General features: G+C 38.3%; 1 protein-coding gene across 2 annotated transcripts in view; it reads left to right on the top strand.

Annotated features, from left to right (window-relative positions):
- MBP (myelin basic protein) overlaps window positions 1-24,683 on the top strand; it is a 138,693-nt gene extending 114,010 nt beyond the window's left edge. For both annotated transcript variants that reach the window (XM_075270773.1, XM_075270772.1), the window contains exons 5-9: window positions 12,557-12,667; window positions 12,886-12,921; window positions 14,432-14,461; window positions 18,504-18,635; window positions 23,284-24,683. In XM_075270773.1, the coding sequence (XP_075126874.1) occupies window positions 12,557-12,667; window positions 12,886-12,921; window positions 14,432-14,461; window positions 18,504-18,635; window positions 23,284-23,328 (354 nt within the window). In that variant the 3' untranslated portion in view covers window positions 23,329-24,683. The remainder of the gene's footprint in view (window positions 1-12,556; window positions 12,668-12,885; window positions 12,922-14,431; window positions 14,462-18,503; window positions 18,636-23,283) is intronic.
- The last annotated feature ends 1,457 nt before the right edge of the window (window positions 24,684-26,140 follow it).

Here is a 26,140-nt window from a genome sequence, read left to right as displayed (position 1 = left end):
ATGTAATTATTACTTGTTTGGTGAGCAGACAGCTAACATTATTGTGGACATGCACCGCACAAGCCGCTTGTTTATGCAAGTGGTCAATCTTACTTGAGCGCGCTGACAGCTAATATAAGATGTGCTTTCTTCTAAAAGCTCCTATTTGTAATTCTGAGCTCCTGAAAAGCAAATCTGCAGGCACAAGTGTACTATGCTATGCCCGAGCGTACTAATCGAGTTATCCATTATGTATTATAAAGCTTTTATGCTGTTCTGTTCCAAAAGGAATAAACATTCGACACAATCGTTGCCAAATAATGAAATCTTTTCCATTTCCATTGTCGTGTTCTCTTCCACTTTAGCTTGCATGCGGACAGTTCTAATGTATAATATTGCCCATGGGTCCACCAGAACCCATGCTGGTTCCTATAGGCTTGTCACGATGCTTGGAATTGGTTAGTACTCAGGTAGTTTTATTCCTCTTCAGATCGAAATATCTTCATTTGTATAAACTCAGGGCACAAAGTAAAGTTGGCTAACCATTTATAAGTACACAAAGCTTACACAAGTGCCTGCTTGGGATAAGATCCCAAATCTGCCTCAAGCCTTTACTAGCACGGTTCACAGTCAAAGTTATCCTGGACCGCATAGACTGGGTACTTTAGCATTCAGTATAATACAATACAATTTTCTTAAAAGTAAGGTTTACTTACTATGACTGCAATATGTTTTAAGCTGCACTTTAAGCAAGCTATATATATATATATATATATATATATATATATATTTGATAAATGTCTGCCATCTATTGTGTATGGGGAGGGGTCCAGACACTCCCTGAACAGCAGATATTGGGGGAAAGAAGGGTTGGGCATGTTGAATTTCAGTCTGATCCCTTTGTTCTCAGTGGAGATAAGTGGCCGCCAGTAGTGTCTGACAGCAGTTTACCCCAGTTTTGCTATTAGGAACCAATGCACACTGAGATGAACCATGTATGCATGTGTAGAGTGGAGTCAGGAGAAATAGCGGTCAGACAAATGAGTATTTGGGTAACCGATATTAAAGTTATATGGACGACTATACACAGCATTGAGCATGGAGATGGAGACAGCTACTTAAATCGTATGGCCAGCTTTAAAGTGTTACAGGGCATTTACTGATCTAGCGATAAGGTAGAACTCTCCATCCATGGACATTGCTTAAGTGAGAAAATTTTAATAGGGTTTTCATTTTTCGATAAAACCTGTTAAATCTTTTGATATACAACATGCTTAAACCTGATATATATATATGTATTGGCTAGAATTTTTCTATATTGTAAGCGGTTGCATGTAAGCCAGATATACCCATAAATGCGGACCCAGCATTTACTCTTATAAAATAAATCATTTCAATTATAAGTCAATATTAAAGGGAATCTACTAGAGATGAGCGAGTAGTATTCAATCAAGTAGGTATTCCATTGAATACTACAGTGTTCGAAATGTTCCTGCTCAGTCAAATACCACGCGGTAAACGCCTTTACGTTTACCGCGGCGTGGTATTCGACCGAGTATGAGTATTTCGAATACCGTAGTATTCGATTGAATACTACTCGCTCATCTCTAGAGTCTACCCCCTCCCCCTGGTATACCAGACTGCCACCAACCTGTTATACGGCACATTACACTGATAAGTAACATACCTCTGTTATATATGTCACTTTTGTAGATTTGGTGAAAATAATCTCAAAGTTTTATGCAAATGGGGCAGTTTGTGCATTGGGGGTGGAGTATGTTTATCATTGTAATGTGCTCTATAATGTGGTAGTAGCAGTTGGGAGAGGACATAGACATCCTTTAAGGGTATTGAAACTGTCTAATATAAGATTGCAGGTTCACCATGTGGTCGTGATGACACCATGTGCTAAATGATACCTCCGTCCTTGCGGTGCCAAGCAGTAACATCCCTATTACGTACGGAAAACCATTGTCCTACTGTACTTGTTATGTCCTGCAAAATTCTTTGTGGTATCCGGTAGCCTGATACTATCTGCAGCAGCTGTTGGGTGGGACTCACTAACTTGCTATATGTTACAGCTATTACTATGCCTATATGCATTATAATAAAAGGTTTATATTAACTGTAGACTATGATTTTTTTTTTTCCATTATGTTACCTAAAACTAACGGTACAGTGTTTTCCAGATCAAAAATGCAGATAAGTATATAATCGGTATATAGTATAAATGAAGTGTTTGTGCGTATCTACATTTGCAATAGACATGAATAAGGACATTGTGCTAATCTCTGGTTCTGAATCATAGCATTGTGTATGTATATTGTATTGTGTCTTATGATTCATTACAATTACGTCTTGGCTTTGAATGTTAAACTATAATAAAAGATTTATTAGAAAATCATTTCTACTAATTGTCTCTTTATTTTTGTTTTCTAATTTACTCACATTTTTCTTCAGCATTAATGGACTAATATGTGAAACTAGAATGAAATTACACGCATCGTATTAGACGTAGGCTGGCAGGGAGCCTTCACATCTGCTTTCTACACCAGGGGGATAGAATACATTTCTCAACTTTTCAGATTTACAGTCAGCAAAACTTTACCTCATCTTTTAGGTATGGCAATATGGGGACAATGCCGACGGTTTCTATAGCTCTAGATGGCATCAATCTATTCCACCATGTCACTTTAAAGGGTATTTGTCAGGTGGTTGCCCTATCAAACCTCAGCTCTATGATAGAGGGAGACACGTTGAGTCCTGTAATAAATAGGTTTATAGAATAGAGGAAGAAAAGCTGAGCTCGGTGGTATATAAATGATTTGGTATAGGATGACTGACTAAAAAGCAGAAGGTGAGAGCCCTGCCTACCTTGCCTACACAGGCTGATTGACAGCCTTCTCTTTATACACAATGATGCAGGTAAAGCTGTCAATCACCCTGTGTGGGCTGCATTCAGCTTGTACAGTAGCTCTCTGACATAAAGTATTCTAATTTACAGTACAGCAGTGTCATCTATTTACTTTCTGATAGAAATGTCTGACTGGATATGATAAGACTGTTACATGAAATACAATTCATACGAATGAACTAGATGTAAAGACCAAAGAAACCTAGAATACAAAATAAAATGGTCAAAGGTAATCTTCAGTGTAATATAAAATATTTCCCAGGGCACCTTAGAGACAGACCCTGCAATAATTGAGGAGCAATGCGACCTGTCCAGAGATCCTGTTCCACAGATATTGTCATATTAGCAAAAAAAAAAAGAATGGAACTGGCCTGAGGTTAGTGAAGGGTTTATTGAAGTGCAAGCAAGTGTGGAGATCTTGTGTGCCAGGATAGGGGCGCCCAGCCAGTACTGGCCTATGCTATAAACTGTGGGCTGTCATCTCAAAACATACAAACTATTAACTACATTACAAAATAGGAAACAAATTCAGAAAGACGTTACAGTCTAGAAAGCTGAACTGACAAATAACTAACACGTTTTACAGGTTTATTTTATATTTACAATTCAGGTAACCAGCAGACATAATGTGAGCTAATACACATCATTTACCTGCTCTTATATATGCACATATATCACATTTGTCATCATCCGATGGAGCTAAAACTGCCACATATCTCACCCTAATGGTGTTTTCAGGATGGTCGTGAGAATAAATTACAGTAAGTATCTTCTGATATATTACCAGATATGCTGCATATTCCATAATATACCTTATTATGTCAATTTTATTATTCATAGATTTGCAAAACATAGTAATAGTTTAAATATTCTGTTTCGCTTGTGTAAAATGCTGACAATCAGAAAAAAATGGCTTGGTGTATCTGCAACCTCTATTGCAATGTAAAGATGTAGCAAAGCTTAACTTCACACTTGCAATAGCTCACAACAAAAGCCATGGAAATAGTCAAGTAAAAGTTTCCAGCAACTGTTTATGTAACTTGGTAAAGTGAGTCTGTCACCCAGAAACTCGATGTCAAATCAGCAACAGTGCATTGTGGGTGATATTATACTAAGCACTGGGGCATGCCAAAACCTTCAGGGACTCGATGTATACCTGAGGCTGTGGCATGCCTTCTGTGGGCTTGAGATTTTCAAGAAAATGGCAACGCTGCTTGAAACTTTGTGAACCCATTGAAAACCATAACTTTATTTTTCTTTAACCATTCTTTGGTAAAATTACTTGTGTCCTTGGGGTTGTTGTCTTCTGCTGCATGAGCCACATTCTCTGGAGAATCAGATCACAGACAGATGTCCTGACATTTATCGTTAGAATGTGCTGGAATTCATTCTTGTTCAGTCCTGAAGAAGGACTCATAAACGTTAACATTAGCTCATATGTGAAAGGACTTTAGTTACTTAGAGGTTACCTTCGATTCCTTTGTGACCTTGTGGACTACTATACCCCATGCCCTTGGCTTAATCTTTGTTTACGTAGCTTTTTTGGGGAGGGTAAAAATTGTCTTGAATTTCCTCCATGTGTATACAATCTGTCTGACTACCCAGTAGCACCCAATCGCATCCTTATAGGATGTATGGCAAGACATTCTTTAACCAGTAAACATTTTAATGAGATTGTAAAAGAGTAAAGTAATACGGTATATAAAGATGGAATACTCATAACGTTATTGCTCCATTAGAAGCAAAATTCAGCTGTGCTCCTCAATTGAGAAGTCATTTCTAACTTCTTGCAGCTGCTGAATTCTTGAGTATAGTATATGAAAGCCTGATTTAATGTAGCGGCATGGAACACATTAACTGTTTGGTGTTAGAGTGAGGCAGAAAGAGCTACTGTATGCAGCCTTTAGTCACAGAGCAGTGAGTTAACCCTATATGACTGAAAGTAATTCCCATCCAGTGTGATATTCTTTCTTTATGGGGTTGGACATTTGCTCAATGACTCTTGTTCCAAGGACCACCCAGGTAACCAAGGGGAACTTGAAGTGATTATTGTACACACGTTAAATTGCCTTGGAAATACATTTCACTTTGCATTACTGATCATGCAATGTCCTATTGGATATTCTAAGGTTCCTCCACAAGTTACATTGTGCATTTATTGATAAGTTGCAATACATTGTGTTTTCCAATTTTTTGCTTCATCTGCCCTCCTTTCAAAAGTGTGCGTAATGTTTTGGATCAGATTTTTCCCGAATGACCTTGTCCCTGTTGCAGTAACAGAAAGCAATGAAACATGGAGCCTCTTAACCTCACTATAATGAGATGTATAAAGTAAAGTGTTATTACTTTATCATCCTTGATAAAGGTTAAGTAACTCATTGCAAGGCAACATAAATCTTTTTCTATAGCACCTATCAAAATATAGGATTGTTGTGATTTATTGTAAGGATTTTACATTTTCAATGTACCAGGTTATGTACATGAATGTCTAAATAACTATGGATATATGTAGAATGCAGGAAATGGATAAATTATTAGTTGTTTATTGCTACTATTAGCTAAAATAGTAGATAGATAGATAGATAGATAGATAGATAGATAGATAGATAGATAGATGTACAATTAGTACAATTCACTGTAAACAAAGATGGCGCTACCGAGCTACTGTACCTCTAGTTTGCAGACATAAAGGGAACCTATGAAGTGGCTTTTACACCCTAAACTGACTCAGCATCAAATAATAAGCTTTATATTGATGAAAAGTTAAGTTATGCGCTTTTAAAACATTAGATCAGAATATGCAAATTTACCTTAACTAGTCACAAGGAGTGGAGAGCAGCTTCATCTAGTCATTCAGTCATCATGCTAAATCACTTCATATGCAGTGGAATTGACATGTCGGACATCAGCCTTACCCATGTCTCAAAAAATACAGTTAGAAAAGTTATTAATATATTTGATAGATCCTCATTATTAAAAAAATAAAGTAAAATATCTCGCCTATTATCCCATATCCCATAGGGTGAAGTACTTCCTCTATCTGGTCGCCATAACAATGACCACCAGCAGCCGTGCGGTGGAGGACACCCTTGTCCACCTCTTGGCTTGCGTCTCCTGCAGGCCCCTTCTAAATGTTGTCTGGATTTACTTACATGTATCTCTGCTCTCTTCTACTGGGCATGTGCAAGGGCAGTGCCCAGAACTCACACAACTGGGGGTTGAGCTAGCAAGAGCCAGACTGGGTCCTGGGAGATGCAGTCGCTTGATACTCATGTGGTACAAGAAAATGAAAGGACCAGCACTGTAGAAGGTGATAAAGGAGGGGAAAGGGTGTAAACTAAACTGCAAAGTTATACTTGCATTGATAGTGTTACATAATGATGTGCATCGCTCCAGAGAGGTTCATTGTTTGTGGGATAAACCTCTGAATATTGTACTGTTCACAAAGTGGGAACAATAGAAATGGAATAACCTCAAAAAGTGTATTAGAATTTATAAATTTGATCCAAATAAAAATATTAAAGATAATTTGTCAGAAGAATTTAACCTACCAAATGACTAACATGACTTGGTAGGTGACTAAAATACAAGTTTAAACATACCTATGTTGGCATTCATAGTGACCACTTCTCATGCCATGCTGGCAAGTGTACTGGGCATTGCCAAGCCAAAAATATGTCCTGTTCTGGTATCAATAATTCCACCCCAACCTCTTCTCTTACCGCTTGACAGACAAGTCTGGCATTACCTTATGTCATCCTTTGTCATAATGCTGGACCCTTTTATTGGGCTTGGTAACACACACCAGACCCCTGCCAGTATGGTATGAGAATAGATTATGTTTTAATTTCTCTGCGATGGTACCGCAACACTTCAACTTGTTTTAAGTCACCTATCTAGTTGTACTGTATTAGACAAAATTCTTCAGACAGGGCTCGTGTCAGAGTATATACAGTATATTTACGACCAATGTATTTTCTGAATACAAAGTTTCCTGCCAATGTCTTGTTGCTTTAAATCTACTGCCTGTTACAGAAACTTTGTAGTGTGGAAAAGCTGTAATTATAATAGTAAAAAGTACATTGGCCCATTACTCATTGTCAGAATCATGAATAAATAAAATGTGTTTTATGGCCACATCTGTAATATGGTGTGCCTACTGTTTCCAGATAAGCTGTATTGGCAGTAATGACTTTTCAGCCTCCTGTATTTCTCCTTCTTTGGAGGGGGTTATACAATGGATTGTGCTTCAGTTTTCAAGTCGCAAAAGAAAATCTGACAAAACTTGAGAATTCTGATCCCTGTATAAGATAAAGAGAAGGTGCAGTCAGTGAAGATGAAATATGTTTGATCTTTAATATAACCACATAAAAGAGCTTACAGGGCTGATTTGCTTTTAAGCTTTTTGGATCTCTGCCCTACTGGCCTGCTATTATAGCTGGGGACGGAGCAATGTATATACATGGGCAGTCATCATCTGTTTTATGGCACTTCAGAGGGGTCACTGCTAGTTTGTGATTCAATCCATTTCTCTCTCTCTGATATTTATTACGTTTTCTTAGGTAAAAATGGATGTATAAAGTAAAAGCATTGACCTCCTATCATCTAGTGGCAGATATGGTCTTAACATAGTTGCAAGTGAATAACATAATAATGGCTAATAATGAACAAGGATAATAATGGTATTATTATTATTCATAATCGTGGCGCACAATGTGACATCATAAATGACAGCTGTCCAGTCAGCAGGTACTTGGCCTTTACTTACAGCAATCACATATGGAGTCCTGTTGTAATTACAACATTCCCATAGTAAAACCCATCTAGTTCAGTGTAAAGTGGATGGGCCATCACTAAAGTAATTTTTTTCCTGACATGGAAGAAGTACTAGACCATAAATGGGAGTTGACAGCATGTCCTAGGTTTGTTCTGGGGAACCCCTTGATCAGGGCTAAAGAACCCCCAGGATTTCTGATAATGCTGTTTGGGATACACCGTTCTTGTCATGTCTTTACTATTATGGCTTCAGTTTCATGTAGCATCTGTTACTACTTGGGAATCCTCTGGTGGCATTCTCAATGGCTTTAACATGGCTGTTTTTAGACAAAGTGTTTCCCTGAGCAAATTAAAAGTGAGACCCCAAATACTAACATACCAACAAGACCATCATATTCAGTAGGAAGTGCAGCCCCTTCAGTGTCATTACTAGGGTCTTAAAAGATTACGGAACCAAAAAAGATTTATAAACACATATATAGTTATAAAATAATACTGCTGTACCATAGAGAATTAGAGCCACTATACAGACAATTACTGAACAAAACACATAAGAAAGACCATTAGTGCCAATAATACACAATATAGAAGGCCAATATAGCACACTTCTTCCACAATGTGAGTACGCCATTACCCCTATATAGTGACACAAAGACAATAGTAGTAGTATACTACATAGCAAACGGGCTAATGTTTGTTCCCCATAGAGTAAAAGTGTCCACATAGTGCTATCCTAATAAAAACTGAATTACTAAAAATAGAGATTTAATAATACCGCTTTGGCCTCAAAAAATAGTCCACACAATACACACAATATTAATAATATTCCTCCTGTTACATAATAGTTCCTCCCTATAAATAATAATTTTCTCTTAAAATAGCCCCCATTATAAATAATAGTTCCCCCTTTAAATAATAGGCCTCCATTATAAATAATATTGCCTCCCCTATAAATAATAGTCCTCTTTAGAGATGAACCAGATTGTCCGAACTTTTCAAATGTTTCGGGTTCAACCCAAAGAAAAAACCTTGGCGGTTCATCACCCGCCACCTCATATGGGTCTTTTGCCCATCTTGCTTTAATAACCCTGAAATACCCGTTCTAAAGCCTGTGTCCTGCGGTTAGTGGGAGGACGTGGGCGCATGAGGTATGATTGGAAAGTATGGGGGAGAGCTGTGGACCTGCTATGGGGTTAGATTGGCTTATTTATCTAAAATATGTGCAGCTTTTAATGACTTTATAATTTAAGAATTATTTTGGGGGGTGTAGCTGTTTATTCAATAAGTAAGATGATAGATCCTGTTAAAATAACCATACATCGACAGAAACAGCAACAATGACACTAAGAACTTAGAACTAGATGTTGCTTATAACCAGATACATGTATGACTACTAATAAAACTAGTATAAAGTAAATTGGGGAAAAATGTAAAAATATCCAGTATACTGTATGTATCCAATGTACTATGCACAGAGACCTTATGTAAAATACAGCATTCTAGTGGCAGGATCTTGAGACTTCTTTTTTCTTTACAAGATAATTAAAATATTCAGTATAATTACCATCCTGAACAATTTTTTGCCATAGGCTACAAATAATTAAACTAATCTAATTATATTAATATATTGCGCACATATATTATTTTATTATGATATTACATTACGTTAAAATATTATAGTAAATTATATTATGGAGAATTCTGAATTCTCATTTTTTACAGATTTCACTCCGTTACTACATTGTAATTAAAGTGAACTACTATATTCCTCAGATGCACTAGTTGAATGTGTGTCTTTTCTTATTAGCATTTGCTGGATTTATCGTGGTAATTTTAGGCTTGTGCGTATGCATTAAAAAAAAGAAAACTATGAGAAAATATTTTTCTGTGTATAGTACTTGCCAGCCGGATTCCTGAATGGCTCTCTTTTATGATAGGGGCCTATTAGAGCAGGCCTATGAGCATCACTGTCATATATAGTAATAATTATACACATTGATATACTAGTATTAACATATAAAAGAGACATTTTCTGGCCATAGATATTGTATTTCTCAGGATAAGGGGTAATGCCACTTTACATGCTGATTGTCTTGTCAGTGAAATTGCATTCCCGCTATCGCCATATATTTGGCACAAGTTTAATTAATTGCATATTCCTGATATGTATCTCCCGAGGAAGTTCAACCTTCAGGTCAACCTTCTAAGTAGATAATGGTGCTTATTAACACCAGCCTTGGTCTCTATGAAACGCTTCGTGCATTTAATCTCTGCAACTCGGATCATAATCCCAAAAGGTGTCATTATAACATTGCAAAAAGGACAGATCTGTCACTGATACGTAATTCAACCTTACTGGCTGTAATATCATATGACACTTGGCAAATGCCAATACACTCCTAGTATTTCACTCTAAGTTACAAAAAACACATATACAACCTAGAATTTAGATAAAAGTCTTGTTTTTCTGCTAAAGGTCCCAGCAACATTTTACTCTGATGCCATTGCGAGACAAAAAGCTGTAGATAAGCAAATAAGGAGGCAATGTCACTAATGTCACATAAAGGTTAAAGGAATTCAGAAGATTGCTCAATTATTTTCTTACAATAAAGTCCCTTCAGCAATGACCTTGTCCTTCAATCCCCAGATAACCTAGTCAGACGTGTAGCATTAAAGTGGTATGTATAATTGTACTGTATTATATCTGCCTTGGACTTACTTGGTATTACCTTTATTTACTACATTTAGGTTCTGCATTAGTGATTTATGCTCTGGCCTTCCCTCATGCTTTACACTGCCAGGATACATTGATACTCATTTACTAATATTGTCATCATAATCTTGTTTTTGTAGGCAGTAATATCTATTAGCCATGTTGTGTATGAATTATAAATCATGAAGGACATGTTCACACGGCATATTTCTTGTAAGACGTTGGCTGTGATATAGCTCAATATAACTATAAAATGATCTCAGGCATGTTGAAGAGCTTCAACTATTGCATTGTGGGTGAACTTAGCCTATATCAAACAAGGGCATACATACAGGTTTGTATATAGGTTTCTAACATGGGCACTAGGTGCACCTATGGGAAACCGTCTTACACCTCTGGATTCCGATATGTGGGCAACTAAAGGTACTCATACATATAAGAGTAAAGTCCAGCTTGAGCAGATCAGTCAGTGTATAGGGGTGTGCTGACTCTCCTTACAGATAATAATAGGCGAAGGAAGGATCTGGTATAATGAATTTCAATGTGCTCAATCCTATGGCCAAAGGTGTCTGTCAGAGGCTGTTTCCCTCTCCTCATTGAGGACATATACATACCTGGCCTCCAACAATTCCAACACAGCTTGAATTTTGTCTGTATCCTGCACCATTTCTGAGCAGTCTCTGCACATAATATGTTATTTTAGCTCTCTTCTGTCAGGTGGGATGGAGTAGTCTGGAACGACCCAAACAGTAGAGAGAATAAATGGCATATTAGGTACTGAAACTACCAGAACTGATTGCTCAGGAATGGTGGGGGCTAGAGGAAACTGCACTAGAATCCAATACTGGAGTTGGTGGAAGTGGTGAAAGGTCCTCTTTGCTACTACTAGATTTTTTCAGGAGATCTGCAACAAACTTCTAAAGCACAAGCAGCTGGGAAACGATATATTATTCCCTGGCCTTTGTATTCAAGTTATTATAACTAAACTTTTCTGAAAAATGACAAAACCATGCAGTTTCCATGAAGTTATACACCGCAAATAACGAAAAAATCTACCATGCTCCAGTTCTTTTGCTGCTCTGTCTCTAAAATGCCAGCCTTGATCCTCACCGCTATCACATTTACATCTTACATTATAGCGTGTTGTTGTACGATGGCTGGAGAAGCCAAAGGCTATATACAGCATTCACTTTCAATACAGCGCACATTTCCCTGGATTCATTTAGACCGGCTAGTGTAATTATATGGACGTTGTTATCATTTGGAGACGGCTTTCATCTGAAACTACACAATCCTTTTAAATTGTCCTGGTTACCAGGAATTGAAGACTGTGAATACGCCATTACCTGGTCACATACTACAGATCCTCTAACCTTCAGTTACATTATACAGAATGGTGTGCTGACATGGTATTGAAAGAAGACATGATTGCAGAGACAGATCCATTGTTCACTATTTCTAATTATATCTATTATTATACTGTCAGAGTGTGGAACTCCCATCAACATAAAGTACCTGAACAAAGTATACTTTATACTAACCTATAAAGCCTTGGCATTGTGACTTATCAACGTTTTAGGAAGGTCTTTCTTTTTTGCATATATATTTAACTCTTAGTCAATGGATCCAACTTTAGCCACTTCGGCTTCCTGCGGAACTGCCTATAGTATATGTATATCGGCAGATAAAACTAGATCATCCAGAACAAACCATTGAAAGAACAAATACATGGAATATATATATATATATATATATATATATATATACAAATGCTCATTGACAAATTTATTTTACGTGTTGACTTCTTTATCCGAATAATCCAATACAGAGCAAGAGTACATTAATTCTCACTAACATATAATGTATGGAGTGAGTATGATATCTTACATTTTGGGATATAAACTGGTTACAAACTTGCTGAATTTAAAGAATGGGCAAACCTAAAGGGGTTGTCAGCCCTCTATGTCAGCCAGGTTCGCCTACTCCAATTAAGACATTTTTATCAATGTAAACCATCTTTGATAGGATTTGTTCAAAGGATAAAAGATGTGAATGGCTGTATACTGGTACATATCAAGGAACCTTCTGTGCGTTGAATTATCAATCATTATGGATATCTGCAAATCTCAGAAATCTGATTTATTCCTTTGCATATATCTTTTTCTTTACTTCAGGATGTCCACCTTTCCAGATCAGGCTACCTCTCTTCTTCTCCTCAGAGATCTTACTACGCCCATGGCAGGCACGTTGATGATAACCCTGTTGTCCACTTCTTCAGGAACATTGTAAGTGTTCACATGAAAACCAAGTATTACTGGGGTGTAGACACAGCATCTAATAGTAATTGCCAAAATTCTACCATATGGACAGGCTATTTATCCACGTCAGAGAGATGTGCTAGAAACTTGCTAGATATCATTTACTAATATAGTCCTTAAGCTCGGGTCAAGTGTGTGTAATGATTTTTCTTCTGGTAGATTTCATTATCTTCGCTTTTCTCTAGGTGACTCCCAGGACACCTCCCCCTTCTCAACCAAAGGTAAATATCTTAAAATATTAATATCTGGTCATTGAGAGGAAATCTACAGTGGTTTTGTTTTTTTTTGTGGTGGTCACCTGAAAGAGTTAAAAAATAATATGTGAATTCCAATTCAGGGGGATAAAGATAACAAATAACCACCATGATGTATTAAACAAGAGGGGTCACTTTTGACATTTTTCACACTTAGCAGCAACATTTTAACAACCTGGTTGTCACTGGCCTTTCCAGTCTTACAATTTAATGTCTTTTCTGTGTGTTTTTCCAGTTTATACGTTTTCCAGGTTTCCATGGCACATCATGTTACCAGCTAGGCTATGTCCTTTTATTTATGTTATGGAATTATCTTTCTTCAAGCTTTCTTCAGAGAATTACAGCCATATATTTTTTTTAGGTGGTATTAATTCCAAGGCACGGTGCTGATATACGGCCTTACTATAACAGTCTATCCAAATAATAAATTACTGTTGTAGCCACAACATGAAATGAAAAAATAGAAATGAGAATGATAAAATGAGGTTAAAAAACAGAAAATAAATAAGCCAAGGAATCAGAACTAACAATGGATACAAACAGCTCCTACTTCATGTACATTGGGGCAGATTTACCAATAATTTGTTACAATTCCAGGACTTATTAATTGATGACCTGTGCTTAGGAAAGGTCACCAAATAAAAATTAGCTGGGTCTTACAGCATGGTCCCTGACTGATCAGCTGTTTGAAGAAGCTGCAGCATTGGCGGGAGAGCATGCGGCCACTTCTGTACTTACTGAGCAAAGCACCATACATTTGTGCAGGCCATGTGATTGATGTACGTGATGTCACGAAGCCTGTGAAACAGAATCGGTCCACAAGGACTTATCCTGAGGATAGCTAAGTCCTGGAAAACCCCCTTAAAAACAGTCAAAAATATTACAGATGTATTACAGTGGCTCTGACCTGATGCATCTCTAGGCTGAGGCCACATGTTGCTGAAAAGCTGCTTTTTTTGTTCCATATTTTGCGGCAGTTTTTTTTTTTTAGCCAAAGCCAAGAGTGGCTATAGCATAAGGGACTAGTGCTTTATTTATATTTCCCATTCCTATTGAAGCCCCTCTTGACTATGGTTCGAAAAACTGCAGCAACATTTTCTATTAAAAGCTACATGTGGCCTCAGCCTTATAGACAACTTTCTCTAACTTTAAAACATCTATTTATTTGTTTATCCAAAAGAAGTACCAAAGTCTTGCAAATTTTTGGTGCACAATTGCCCCCTCCCATTGCCCACTCCATTTTTCCTCCTACATCATGTCCCTATTCTTCTAAGTCTAAGTCACACCACCTTGTCTGGCAAAATGCAGACAGTATCTAAATAAATGTGTCGCAGTAATTTTTTCATCAGTAAATCCACTCCATGGTCTTTGGATTTTGGTATCTGAATGGACTGAAAAGATGTGATATTATATTTGATTGACTGTAGCATGTAATTCTTGGTTATCATGTTACCATTTCTGTTTCTTCCATGTGCAGAGAGGATTGTTCCCCGCCAGATTTAGCTGGGTAGGTGATCCATACATTTTCCATCTACAGCTCCTTTTGGTCACTTTGGCCAACACTGGTTTTTTTTCAGAATTCTTTTCTTCTTCACAGCAGTTTTACTTACAGCAGTAATATTTCCGCTTGCAGCCTCTCACACTCTTGCTTTCAGGCCTTGCTTTTGTTAAAAAATATATATTTTGCTTTAACCCAAATGATCTTCATTGACTGGATGACAGGAGATGTGTCTTGTGATGTGTCTTGTATGGCAAAGCTGGCTATGCTGTTCTGCTTGTCATTATAATATTATTTGTGCATTTGGTAAGGACAATTGACATTGCTTCACTTTTGTTGATTTTTCTCTTTTCGGGTCAGATTAACCACCATTCTTTACAGGTTTGGTCATTTATTCATCAGTTTTAGGTTCAACAATTCTATTCTGCAATAACAGGATTTCTCACTTTGGAAAACTCCTTTCACAGCAGAAGTTGATATCAATGGTAACTAAGTTTCTACACCACAGAATGGTGAAGAGTTCTTCACAAAGGATTGCCCCTATACAGTATTTATGAATAGTTAGAACATATAGAAGAAGCTGCTGACCTTCTAGCACATTTTCTAAGGTCAGGCTGGACACTTCAGAAATGTTTTTCAGATTTCTTTCTCTCCATCCTTCTGGACTTATTCCCACTTTGGTGTTTGGTGAGCTTGTATGGTGACACCTAGAGTTCCTACACTGCCATCATATAGTGCTTCTAAATGGCAGGGTATTGTCAGCCTTATTATTGCATGGAATGGAAAATGTTGTACCCTTGTAACCTTTTGTATGAACTGAGAGAACTTATTGAGGTATAGCATTGGCCCCATTGATCCAAATAAGCTCAGGTGCCATATATGGAGCCATGCAACTTGGATCTGTTGCAAGATTTTGTTCATGAGCCCTGATTAGCTTGACTTTGTTGGACAGGACAAAAGGCTAGGAGACATTGTAATTTGGCGGTTTGTGTCGGCCATTAATCTGATACAGATTAAATAAAAAATACATGGGCTTCATGCTGGCGATGGAATTGTTTGCCCTTCCACCTAGTGACCACAATCATCGTCTATCAGCCATTCCATTACTAGAAGGATGCACCAAGCTGAAATGTAAATTCCCCATGTAAAAGAAAAAAAATGTACAATTAACCAGAATTGATATGAATAATAAATAAATAGCATTACCAATGAAAGGTCAGGACTAGTATAGGAACTACAATGCTGTAATACCATGTAACTCTGTGCTACCAGTTTACTCTTTAGGCGGGTTAGACCGTATATTCATGAAGCTAATGCACTAACTCTTTATATCCATCTAAAGTCAAGGACACATACTTGTCAGGCTGGCACTATATCTATGCATTTGCCATCCCTACGCTGACTATGCAGATTTATATTTGTTTTTGTAGTTTTTTTTCTGTTCCCATGAAAGGTGATTTTTCTACTTTAAAAACTAAATATAAGATTGGAACATCACGTTTCTCATCTTATGTACGCTTTCCTGAAGAGGCTGAACATGCACTGCATTCTGAAAGCCACATTTCTCAGCGGTGAACTAGTCAGAACAGCTTGACATTTAATGGCAACGATAAATCCCATACAAGTAAGTGCCAAATGCATAAGGAAAACACATACACACCACAACAGCCTTAGAGTCATGGTTTACACATATCAGGATTCATGTAAAGCTTCAGACATCTGGAAGATGAAATTAAAAATTATTTTCATTTGAATGACTCAAAATGACTAAAACCTCTTTTTTTGGTAAATATATGAAAAGATATTTCACTTATTGACTCTGCCTCAATATTCTCCAGATTTTCTGAATCATATAAATGGGAAAAAAAGAGCTCTTTATATTCCATCATTAAAAAGGGCCCTGCAAGGTTTTTCCATACTGATGACCAATCCACAGTGCGGATCTGATCTCCAGACCCTACACTGATCAGCTGATCCTCCAGGCACCAGACGCTAAAGGATGGCGTTGGAAGAAGAGATACATTTTATAATAATGCAGAACTAAAACCATTACAGAATGAATTCAGGGGTCTCCATTCATTTATCACCTTTTATTTACCACAGTAAAGAGCAACTTTCTGTCTGGATGAAGATTGCAGCCCCCCTCCCCCCACAAAAAAAGTGTTAACGTCATCTGACATTTACAAAAGGAAAAAAAAACAAAGTCAAAAGAAGGATCTTTCTATTTTTACTTTAACATATAAATCACTGGTGATAGAAACAAATGGAAAGTCTTCTTTTTGTATCCATTCATCTTGCATTAGTATGTCCATAGTCCTGATACTCTGAAGGTTGAGAAGAACAAACTTGAAAATGTTATAAAACTAACCTAGAAGAAATAGTACTTTGAAGGATAAGTGGGGTTGTGTGCAGTGCATATATACTGTACAGTATATGCAGGAGAGGTATTGTATATTGGGCATATATGCAGGACTAGAGACGTGGTACTGCGCAGTGCCCATTTATAAGGGTAGTGGTACTATGCAATGACATATACATAGAGTAAGAGTAGTACTGTTCAATGGCTATTTGTGCAGGGTAAAACAAGTGGTACTACACAGGGGTTATCTATGCAGGGTAAAAGCAGTTGCACTGTGCAGTGGCTATTTATGCAGGGTAAAAGAAGTGATACTGTGGAGTGGCTATTTATGCAGGGTAAATTAAGTGGTACTACACAGGGGTTATCTATGCAGGGTAAAAGAAGTGATACTGTGCAGTGGCTATTTAAGCATGGTAAAAGAAGTGATACTGTAAGAGTAACGCAGTGGCTACTTATATTGTTAATATGATTGACATTATGCAGTGGCTTTTTAAGTTGGGTAAAAGAAGTGTCACTGTGCGGGGGTTATTTATGCAGGATAAAATAAGTTGTACTATGCAGGGGTTATCTATGCAGGGTAAAAGAAGTCTTACTGTGCAGTTGCTATTAATGCAGGGTACAATAAGTGATTCTATGCAGTGGCTATTTATGCAGAGAAAATAAATTCTACTGTGCATGAGATATTTATGAACAGTTAAAAATGTGTCTCAGAGATAAACATAACCTCTAATGACATTGAAAGGTTTCTGTGCTGGATGTCTAGGCTTTTGAGACCTATCACTATTATACTCAGCTTGCGGAGTGTATTTGTGCATCCCATTTTCTCATTGACCACTTGCTCTTGGCATACGGCACAATGTCTGAATATACCATTCAGCATATATTGCCTCCACTTGTAGGTCAAATGGGACAGTCTGAATTTGTAGGGATTTTCCTGAATTTTCAGAAACTAATTTGGAAAACTCAACTGGAAAAAATATAGGGTTTTTGCACACCGCACCCAAAAGTATGTTGGTGGGACAAGATTTTACTAACTGAAACACTGGTAGTTATGATGCAGTAGTCACACATTCTGTTTACAATGGATTCAGCAATGGATAGCAAAATATATGTAGATGTTCAAAGCTTCTCATTACAGTGGCTAGGCCCGAGACTGAGATTTTACAGGGATATGGCAGCAAGTGAATGGATTAAGAGAGGGCGCTCTGGTGTTTCTATTAATTTTTGCACTCCCTCCTGTGGCTGCCTGGGAAATACAAAATTCTGATATAAAAGGCTACAAATAAGAGATTAAAAAAGTCTATTTTCTTGAATCCTAAAGGCCTCTTCTATACACAATGGATCCTGTTTGATGTCCATGGTTTGTCTGCTGAACACATACTGCATCAGTTACCATCTAATCTTCTTACAATAAAACTCTTCCTTTAGGAAAGCCTGTCATGGTCCATTTATCCGAGGCTGTAGTTGTAAATCAGTATTCTGCATGCAGATATTTCTAATAAATATGGAAGGTATTTCCATGAGTATTTACATTTCAGTGACGGTCTACGTATTACGGAGATAATCTAGTCTACTGAGTATTGCTTAGATTTCGTCCACAGGATTACGTTTTCTCTCACGGTCTGTGAAAAGTTATCTAGTTATGTATTTCTTTGTATTAAGATCATGTATTAACTATTTGCTTGACTATAGGGCGGTGAAGGGCACAAGAGCTGCTATGGAGGATCCAGTCCCAGATTCTTTGAGCACCACAAATCATCCCACAAGGGATACAAGGATGCACACAGAGATGGCCAAGGAACCCTGTCCAGGATCTTTAAACTGGTAATATACCGTATATACTCGAGTATAAGCCGACCCGAATATAAGCCGACCCCCCTAATTTTACCACAAAAAACTGGGAAAACTTATTGACTCAAGTATAAGCTGAGGGGGGGGGGAATGCAGCAGCTGCTGGAAAATTTAAAAAATTAAAATGGCCGAGTTCTTGGGTGCAGTAGATACTGGGGAAGGGGAGGGGGTGTTTTGGTTGTCTGTCTGCCCCTTCCCTGAGCTTGAGGACTGGGTTTTTTACCCCCAGTTGGAATTCAGCCTGGCTGAATATAGGGTATCTGCAGTGCTCCTATTAACCCCTTCCCGACGGAATAGGAGCACTGCAGATACCCTATATTCAGTAGACCGGGCACTTTCAGACACAGGGATATCTAATGTGTATGTGTGTCACAGTCATTTTCTACTTTGAGGGCAGGTTCACACTAGCGCCCAATCTCCGTTATGCATAACGGTTTCGCCATGGGCAGCAGAAGACGCTCACCAACAGACACTGAATGTCGGTTTCTGTCCTCTCCCGACAGAAAACGGAAACCTGCATAACTGAGATCAGGTGCTGGTGTGAACCCGTCTTTATATGAATTATAGGGAAAGGAGTGATTTAGAACTTTTGTTTATTTAATTTTTTATTATATATATTTTTTTTAAACTTTTTTTTTTTTACAATTTTTTTTAGCCCCTCCTGGGGGATTTGAACCTGCAGTCATTTGATTGCAAGTCCCATAGACGGCAATAAAAGTGTATTGCCGTCTATGGGAGATTCTCTACATTACTATTATGGCTGATCATAGACCAGCCGTAATAGTAATATAGCGATGACAGGCCTGGGAGCCTTCACTAGGCTCCCGGCTGTCGTCGGAACAGGTCGGCTACTGCGAGCTCGCTGCGCAGGAGCCGGCCTGCATCTTTAAAGGTATGGGGCAGGCCTAAGGGGGGAGGACATCTCCGGAGGGCACCTCCGCTGTAACGCTTACAGCGGAGATGCCAAAGCTTATGCCTACAATCAGAGATCGCAGGCATAAGCTTCAGCATCTCTGTTGTAAGCATTACAGTGGAGGTGTCGGTTTCTATGGCGACCGCTCTGCAGAGCGGCGCCATTACACTTACATACCCGGCATCCGGACCCGGCATCCAGACGGGGCGGGTGCCGGGGCCCAAAGCATCGCCGCGCTCCTGCAGCGCGGCGATGCTGTACATTAAGAGCTGCAGAAGTACTTACGGTACTTCTGCTAGCAGGCCAGGAAGCAGCCACACGCCGGGTGCGGCCCTGAGCTTACGTGGCCACGTCACCCGGCGTGTGATGGAGTGGGGGGGAGGGGGAGGCGGAGTCTGCTATCCTGGCCTGCTAGCAGAAAATTACCGTAATGACCCGAATATAAGCCGAGGAGCACATTTTCAGCACAAAAACTGTGCTGAAAAACTCGGCTTATACTCGAGTATATAAGGTAGATGTTCTGCAGATCTCCTTATACATTGTATAGTAAATCTAGGCTTTCATTGTAGCTATTAAAGGGGTTACGTTACCACTGAAGCCAATGGCGATTTAACCTGCCAGTAATAATTATTACCTACTTTAATAACATTTCATGCGACTGGTGTTAAATCATTGACTCTCAGACAACTGTCTTAAGTATGGTTTGGCTCCATACACTTAGGGTTAGTACAAGAAAAGCGTGGTCTTGAATAAAAAAACATACTTAATGTCGACTGCTTATGACTAATTCAGAGTCACAGCGAGACATCAGGGAAATCACCATCATTGTTCCCCAAAGCCTTGCTGATAGGAGTGTGACTTATCTTTAGGTAATACTTAAAGCTGTAATATTACGGCTTTATTACTCTAGATCCTCTTTGTAGCAAAGGGGTTTTTTTTTATAATGCTTGTAATGTCTACTTTGCTTCGGCATTGGGTACATGCAGCGATGATGATGGCTTTTATATTTTTATCTTGATATTCAATACCTGTTCAGGTGGATATTTATACCTGCTGATATTCTGTAGGTCTGTCATGTTACCTCACTCTATCTGAGACTCCCTGCTGGAGAATAATAGCCACACTAGATTTTTAGAACCAGACTACCATAAGTGAAGAAAACTGCTAATTCAGTTGCTACCAATTTGATAAGGCAAAAAACTATGTCTTATTATTGAAACGGTTCAGAATAGAAAATTGTCTACTGATACAGTAGACATGTAAGACACATGTTATTAGACCTCAATCTCATCTCATGATTGTATTCTGAAGTCACTGTTAAAGGGAGTTTATCAGAGAAAAAAAATGCCTTTAAGGCCAGGGCCCCATGTGGCGTACACGCTGCAGTTTGCCCGGATTCTAGCAAATCCCTTCCACACTCTATAGAAAAATATGCATAGCGGTCATGCCGCAATTTCCAAAAGCATTGCGGTTTGGGGAATCGCAGCATGTTAATTATATCTATGGAAACACCAGTGGTTTTCCTATAGATATAATTGAAGCAGAAAGTCGGCAGAGTAAACCTCTATGGACTTTCTGTGGGAAAAACCGTGATTAGTTTCCACCATTTGCTGTGGCCCACTATATGGGGTCGGGGTCTATAGGAGCATTAACATAACTTTGTGACCATATGAGAGATATGATCTGTTTATGGATATGCAAATCATCCTACAAGTGCATGGGAATGGACTTGACTTGCTAGATTTGCATAAGGCGGCCATGACACAAGCAGGGGCTGAACATTTAGTCTGAAATTAAAGAGGTGTAAATTCTAGAGAAGGGCTGGAGCAGATCGGGAGCACCCATGGTAAATACCTCTAGGATTGAAAGAAGAACTGAATCAGTTACCATCCAAATCACCTTGTTAAATATGGAAGGCACAATAATAATAATAATTGAGATATGGACATGATACATCAAAGCCGTAACTTAGTAGGGAGGGCTGAAGTGCAAGCCCTGAATCCTGAAGATGTCCAAAAGAATCTTCTGCCATATAATAATAGAGGAGTATTCTAAATGATATGTGGTAGGTGAGAGGCCTTGTTATAGATTTTGCATTGGGGTTGAGACACCTCCATAATTTACCTAAAGGATCTTAATTTCTAAGCATAATGAAATATTATTATAAACCAACACAAGTTATGTTCTTCGCACTTCAATTCATCCTTAGTTTACAAAGATCCATATGTGATAATGAAATACCAATATTGTCCGACTTAATTGCCATCAATTTGCTAAATATTGCTCGTGTTTTTCTTTGTATCTATATAGAAGAATTTTGTTTTTAACTGAAATGTGTACAGATGGTGTTCAATCACTATCCAGATCTGCCAAGCTGTGTTTGGCACTGTCCTTGAAGGATGCTTAGCCAATGTAATCTGTTGTTCCTAAGGTCCTTTGTATGGTTTGGATCTAGCACAGGCACCTCTGCTCTGGGAATATCTATTCTCGAAAATAATATTTGGAGAGCACATTCAAGGAATATTTTCCACTCCATAGTAATTATATGGCAGTAAAAAATAAAAATGTATACTAAGATGTTAACTGTTATTACAGAGAATGTATAAGAGATATGCCCTTACCTTGTATGATATCACAGAGCAACAGGCATAAATTATTAAATCATCAAATTGTCCCAAAAAAACTAAAATTGTCAAACCTATAACGCAAACATCCTCACACCCTTCAGGGGCTATGTTATGTACTTAAAGTATATAACCTAGAATATTTAGTCCGTAGTGTACTAGTATTAGGATTCTCATCATAGAGGTTTATCAGATCTAGTGTTACAGTGCTTTACTATACAGAAAGTCTCTCTTGTGATGCTTCTTAATAAAGTACACTTTATATTTAGTAAAAGTAAATGTTCTCGATATCACAAATTAGTGAAAATATCATCCATTAGTTGTAAGATGAAGCATGAAAAGGCTCATTATTCACATGTAACATTCGCAGCACTTGGACAAATTGCTATACTATCTATGGCTCAGTAGGAGCTCAGCTGAAAGAATGGAAAAGTGAAATAAATAAGTTTTGTAAAGTAACAGATATTATGATAATTATTCATTAGAACGTGTAATTGACTCTTCTCAGCCCTGAAGTGTAATGATGTATTCAATGCCAAATGAGTATCTGCAACATAAATGCGGCAAAATGCTCAATTTATCACATGCATATTTACAAAGCCTGAGCAACACAACATAACACTTGAGGAAAATGTACAAATTAAAAATGTGTTCGTTCATCTCTTCTGTATGGAGTCGAGGCTACTTTACTAGAATCCATTTTGTGGTATTACATGGGTATATGATCATGGAAATACAATCACAGCCAATATATATATGTGGTTGTTGCATAAAGAATTTTCACATTTCTTTTCTATGGGATATCCTGATATTTAGATCCAGTCCCCTGAAAGGATGGAACAATGTAATACATGGATATAAATACAGCGTCAGTTCACCTACTTCTGTGGGATAGGTAGCTAGGGGGTCTTCTCAAAGAACATGGCAATTACATATATTTTGTGGTGGAACTTGTCATATGAAATCTGGCCTGGATAAGATGGTGGTCTTCTTATAGATGAGGTCTTTTGAGACGATTTCACTATATTTCCATTTGGGCAACACATCTTGTTCTCACCTGGTATTATGTTTCGATATCTTGCAGGGAGGAAGAGACAGCCGATCATCTTCTCCCATGGCTAGGCGCTGAAGCCTTAAAGAAGTCTGCTCCAAGAGATACACCCGCCACTGTAACCTGAAGTGCCTTAGACATAACATTACTACTCCTTATAACTCATAGAGATATAAACAATCTGTCCGGTAGAGACCGAGAGCTGTGACTGCAGTTAGTTTGTGTCGCCAGTACCTGAATAAACATACAAATGGTTCACAGGATGAAGGAAACACAGTGATGGACTCTGCTGTCTATGTGCTAACATTAATAAGGTCACAGGGCCACGTATGGCTTAGGAGACCCCAGATTTATTTTTTCGTAGATTTCTTTTAGCATTTTACCCTTCATTGGTATGAGATGCAATGTGTTGCCTGGCCAGACAACATCAAAGTTAATGCAAAGTTAACAACCAAAACATATTTTAGGAGGATTTGTTCTGCATCTTGCTGCTTTTGGGTTGATCTAGTGGTGCTTTTTATTATTTTACTTTCAATAACATCCATTCTCTCTCACATGCATGTTTTTCTTTCGTACTAGGTAGAGACAGCAGTTCTTGAGGGTGGTTGGGTGATGGGCAATTTTAGCATGTGAGAAGGGTGCCTGGTACAGCTCAATGACTTGAGGTGGAGGACAAGGGATACACAATGGGGAGTCTAGCTTTAAAGCTCTGTCCCTGCCATATTATGGGAGGAGAGAAATAGTGAGAGAGACTGGGTATTTCAGAAAGTCTCGAAATATCCTGGGTACTGTGCACACATACAGGTTAAACTGCTTCCTCTTGTCACAACTCTGGCTTATATCCTTAGCTATAGTCTAGAAACTTTATGCAAGCATGGCAGAAATGAGCAATTGATTCGTAACCTTCTGCAAATGTTACTCTGGTGTATTAGCGCTGCCTTGCAGAATTATATTTAGACTAACTACTGTACTTAACATTAGACAATTAACAGATTGTCATTAATGACCTTCCTATACCGAGGGCACTGGAAACCACAGATGCACCAAACAGCTCTTCTGAATTGCACTGTTTGATCTTCTCTTAATGAAGTAAAATGTACATTATATTGACCTTTATTTAATGGACTTTCTCTTTATTTTCCAGCATACAGTTAATAGGGGAAGTTACGCTATACCCACCATGCTATTTAAATGTAGCTTGTTCATTGGTGTCACAACTTAATATGTTTCAGTACTGTGTACTAATGTACTGCACCGGGTCTTGGGGGTTTCAGTATACCATAATCTGTCTGGCAGAATCTATGAATCACACTAGGATCATAGTCAGGACCTGTCTCTTTTTATAGGTTTACACAGCAAAAACAAAAAGTGAACATTATCCTTTTATGGTGTCATTAAAGTTATTGAAATAAAATAATCGTATTACAAATGAATGGACGTCTTTGGTTATTATTACAAGCAGTGGGGTCATTTGTCAAAATTAATATCAGGGGTGTGGAAAAAAAAACCCCTCAAAATCTGCTCCAAAAAACTCCTCCACACATTGTTTTCAATGGAAAACAATAATGGAGGGGGGGGGGGGGGGGGAAGGAAAAATAGAAGTATCGTGCTCGATTTTGCAGCAGTTTCCACATTTCTCTACTGAAAACATAGTACAATGCATCAAGCTGATTATCCCCATTGTATGAGGCCGACATGCACACCTGCATTAGCAACCTTGGGCTCAGCATTGGCTTTCTGCCATGGGTTATTTGGAAGTCTCCTTCAAAATCCTCCATGTGGACATACCCTAAGTGCCCAGGTTTAGGTGTCACATATATTAAAGGGTTAAGGTCCTGGGTTAACATTTTTATGGCCTATCCCCAGGATAGATTGTAATTCTTGATTGATCCCAGATATATCCATTTGGAACCATTTCCGGCTTTTAGCCCTTGAATGTATATGATGTACTCAGCCCTGCACAGTTGAGCAGTCCACTTGTCCATGGTCTTTCCTATTGATAGGCCATAAAAAGCTTAACCCCGAACAACCCCTTCAAATTCTTTTTCAATTTCATGAATTGTATGTAATGTTTCCCAGTACGAGGTTATCAGAAATGTTCTATGAGATCACAATTACAAATAAGAATTGCAAGGAGCCCTTTCTTGCAAAGTGGCCAAGTGTGCATGTGTTGTCATGGAATGGAAAGTAAGACCTTTGGTGATGGCTCACCTCCCCCGAGTACAAAAGATTTGTGGGGGCTGAAATACCATCTTTATACATCATTTTGATGTTGACCTTAAAGATATACCATAAAAAAGCCAATATAACTTTGTCCCCTTCTCAACCCCAAATTATAGTGTGAAACTGTGGCATGCTGATTTGGGTCCAACCTCTTGAGTACCCACTTTAACCTGAAAATAAAAGGGTCAGGGTTAATAGGGCTATCTTGCCATTATCAAAACATGCAGAATGGGCAATATATAAGTAAGAATCCACTTTCATAAAATTTAAGATAAGATAATCCTTTAATATTCCCACCATGGGGAAATTTAGTGTGTTACAGAAGCATGGATAATACAGTAATATATTTCAATAAAGCACACATACAAGCTCATAGCAGATAGAAAAAGATACTAGGAGTCATAGCAACTAAAAAGAAAAAGAAGGACTCAGGACCATTTAGTTCTCTGTGCAGAGTGATCTTCACTTATCCTGATGTTGATTATACAGCCTGACCGTGGTTGGGAGGAAGGACTTCCAATAGCACTCCTTCTCACACTTGGGGTGGTCTTCCTTGGTCTTCCCAGCATTAATCCTGAGCTGGTTCTGCTGGCACCATTCCACAAAGTCCCGGTTTAAGTCTCTGTACTCCCTGTCATCACCATCAGTGATAAGGCCTACTATTGCA

Source organism: Leptodactylus fuscus, chromosome 4 (genome assembly GCF_031893055.1).
Source record: "Leptodactylus fuscus isolate aLepFus1 chromosome 4, aLepFus1.hap2, whole genome shotgun sequence".
Taxonomy (NCBI): domain Eukaryota; kingdom Metazoa; phylum Chordata; class Amphibia; order Anura; family Leptodactylidae; genus Leptodactylus; species Leptodactylus fuscus.
This window is presented reverse-complemented; position numbering and strand designations above follow the sequence as displayed.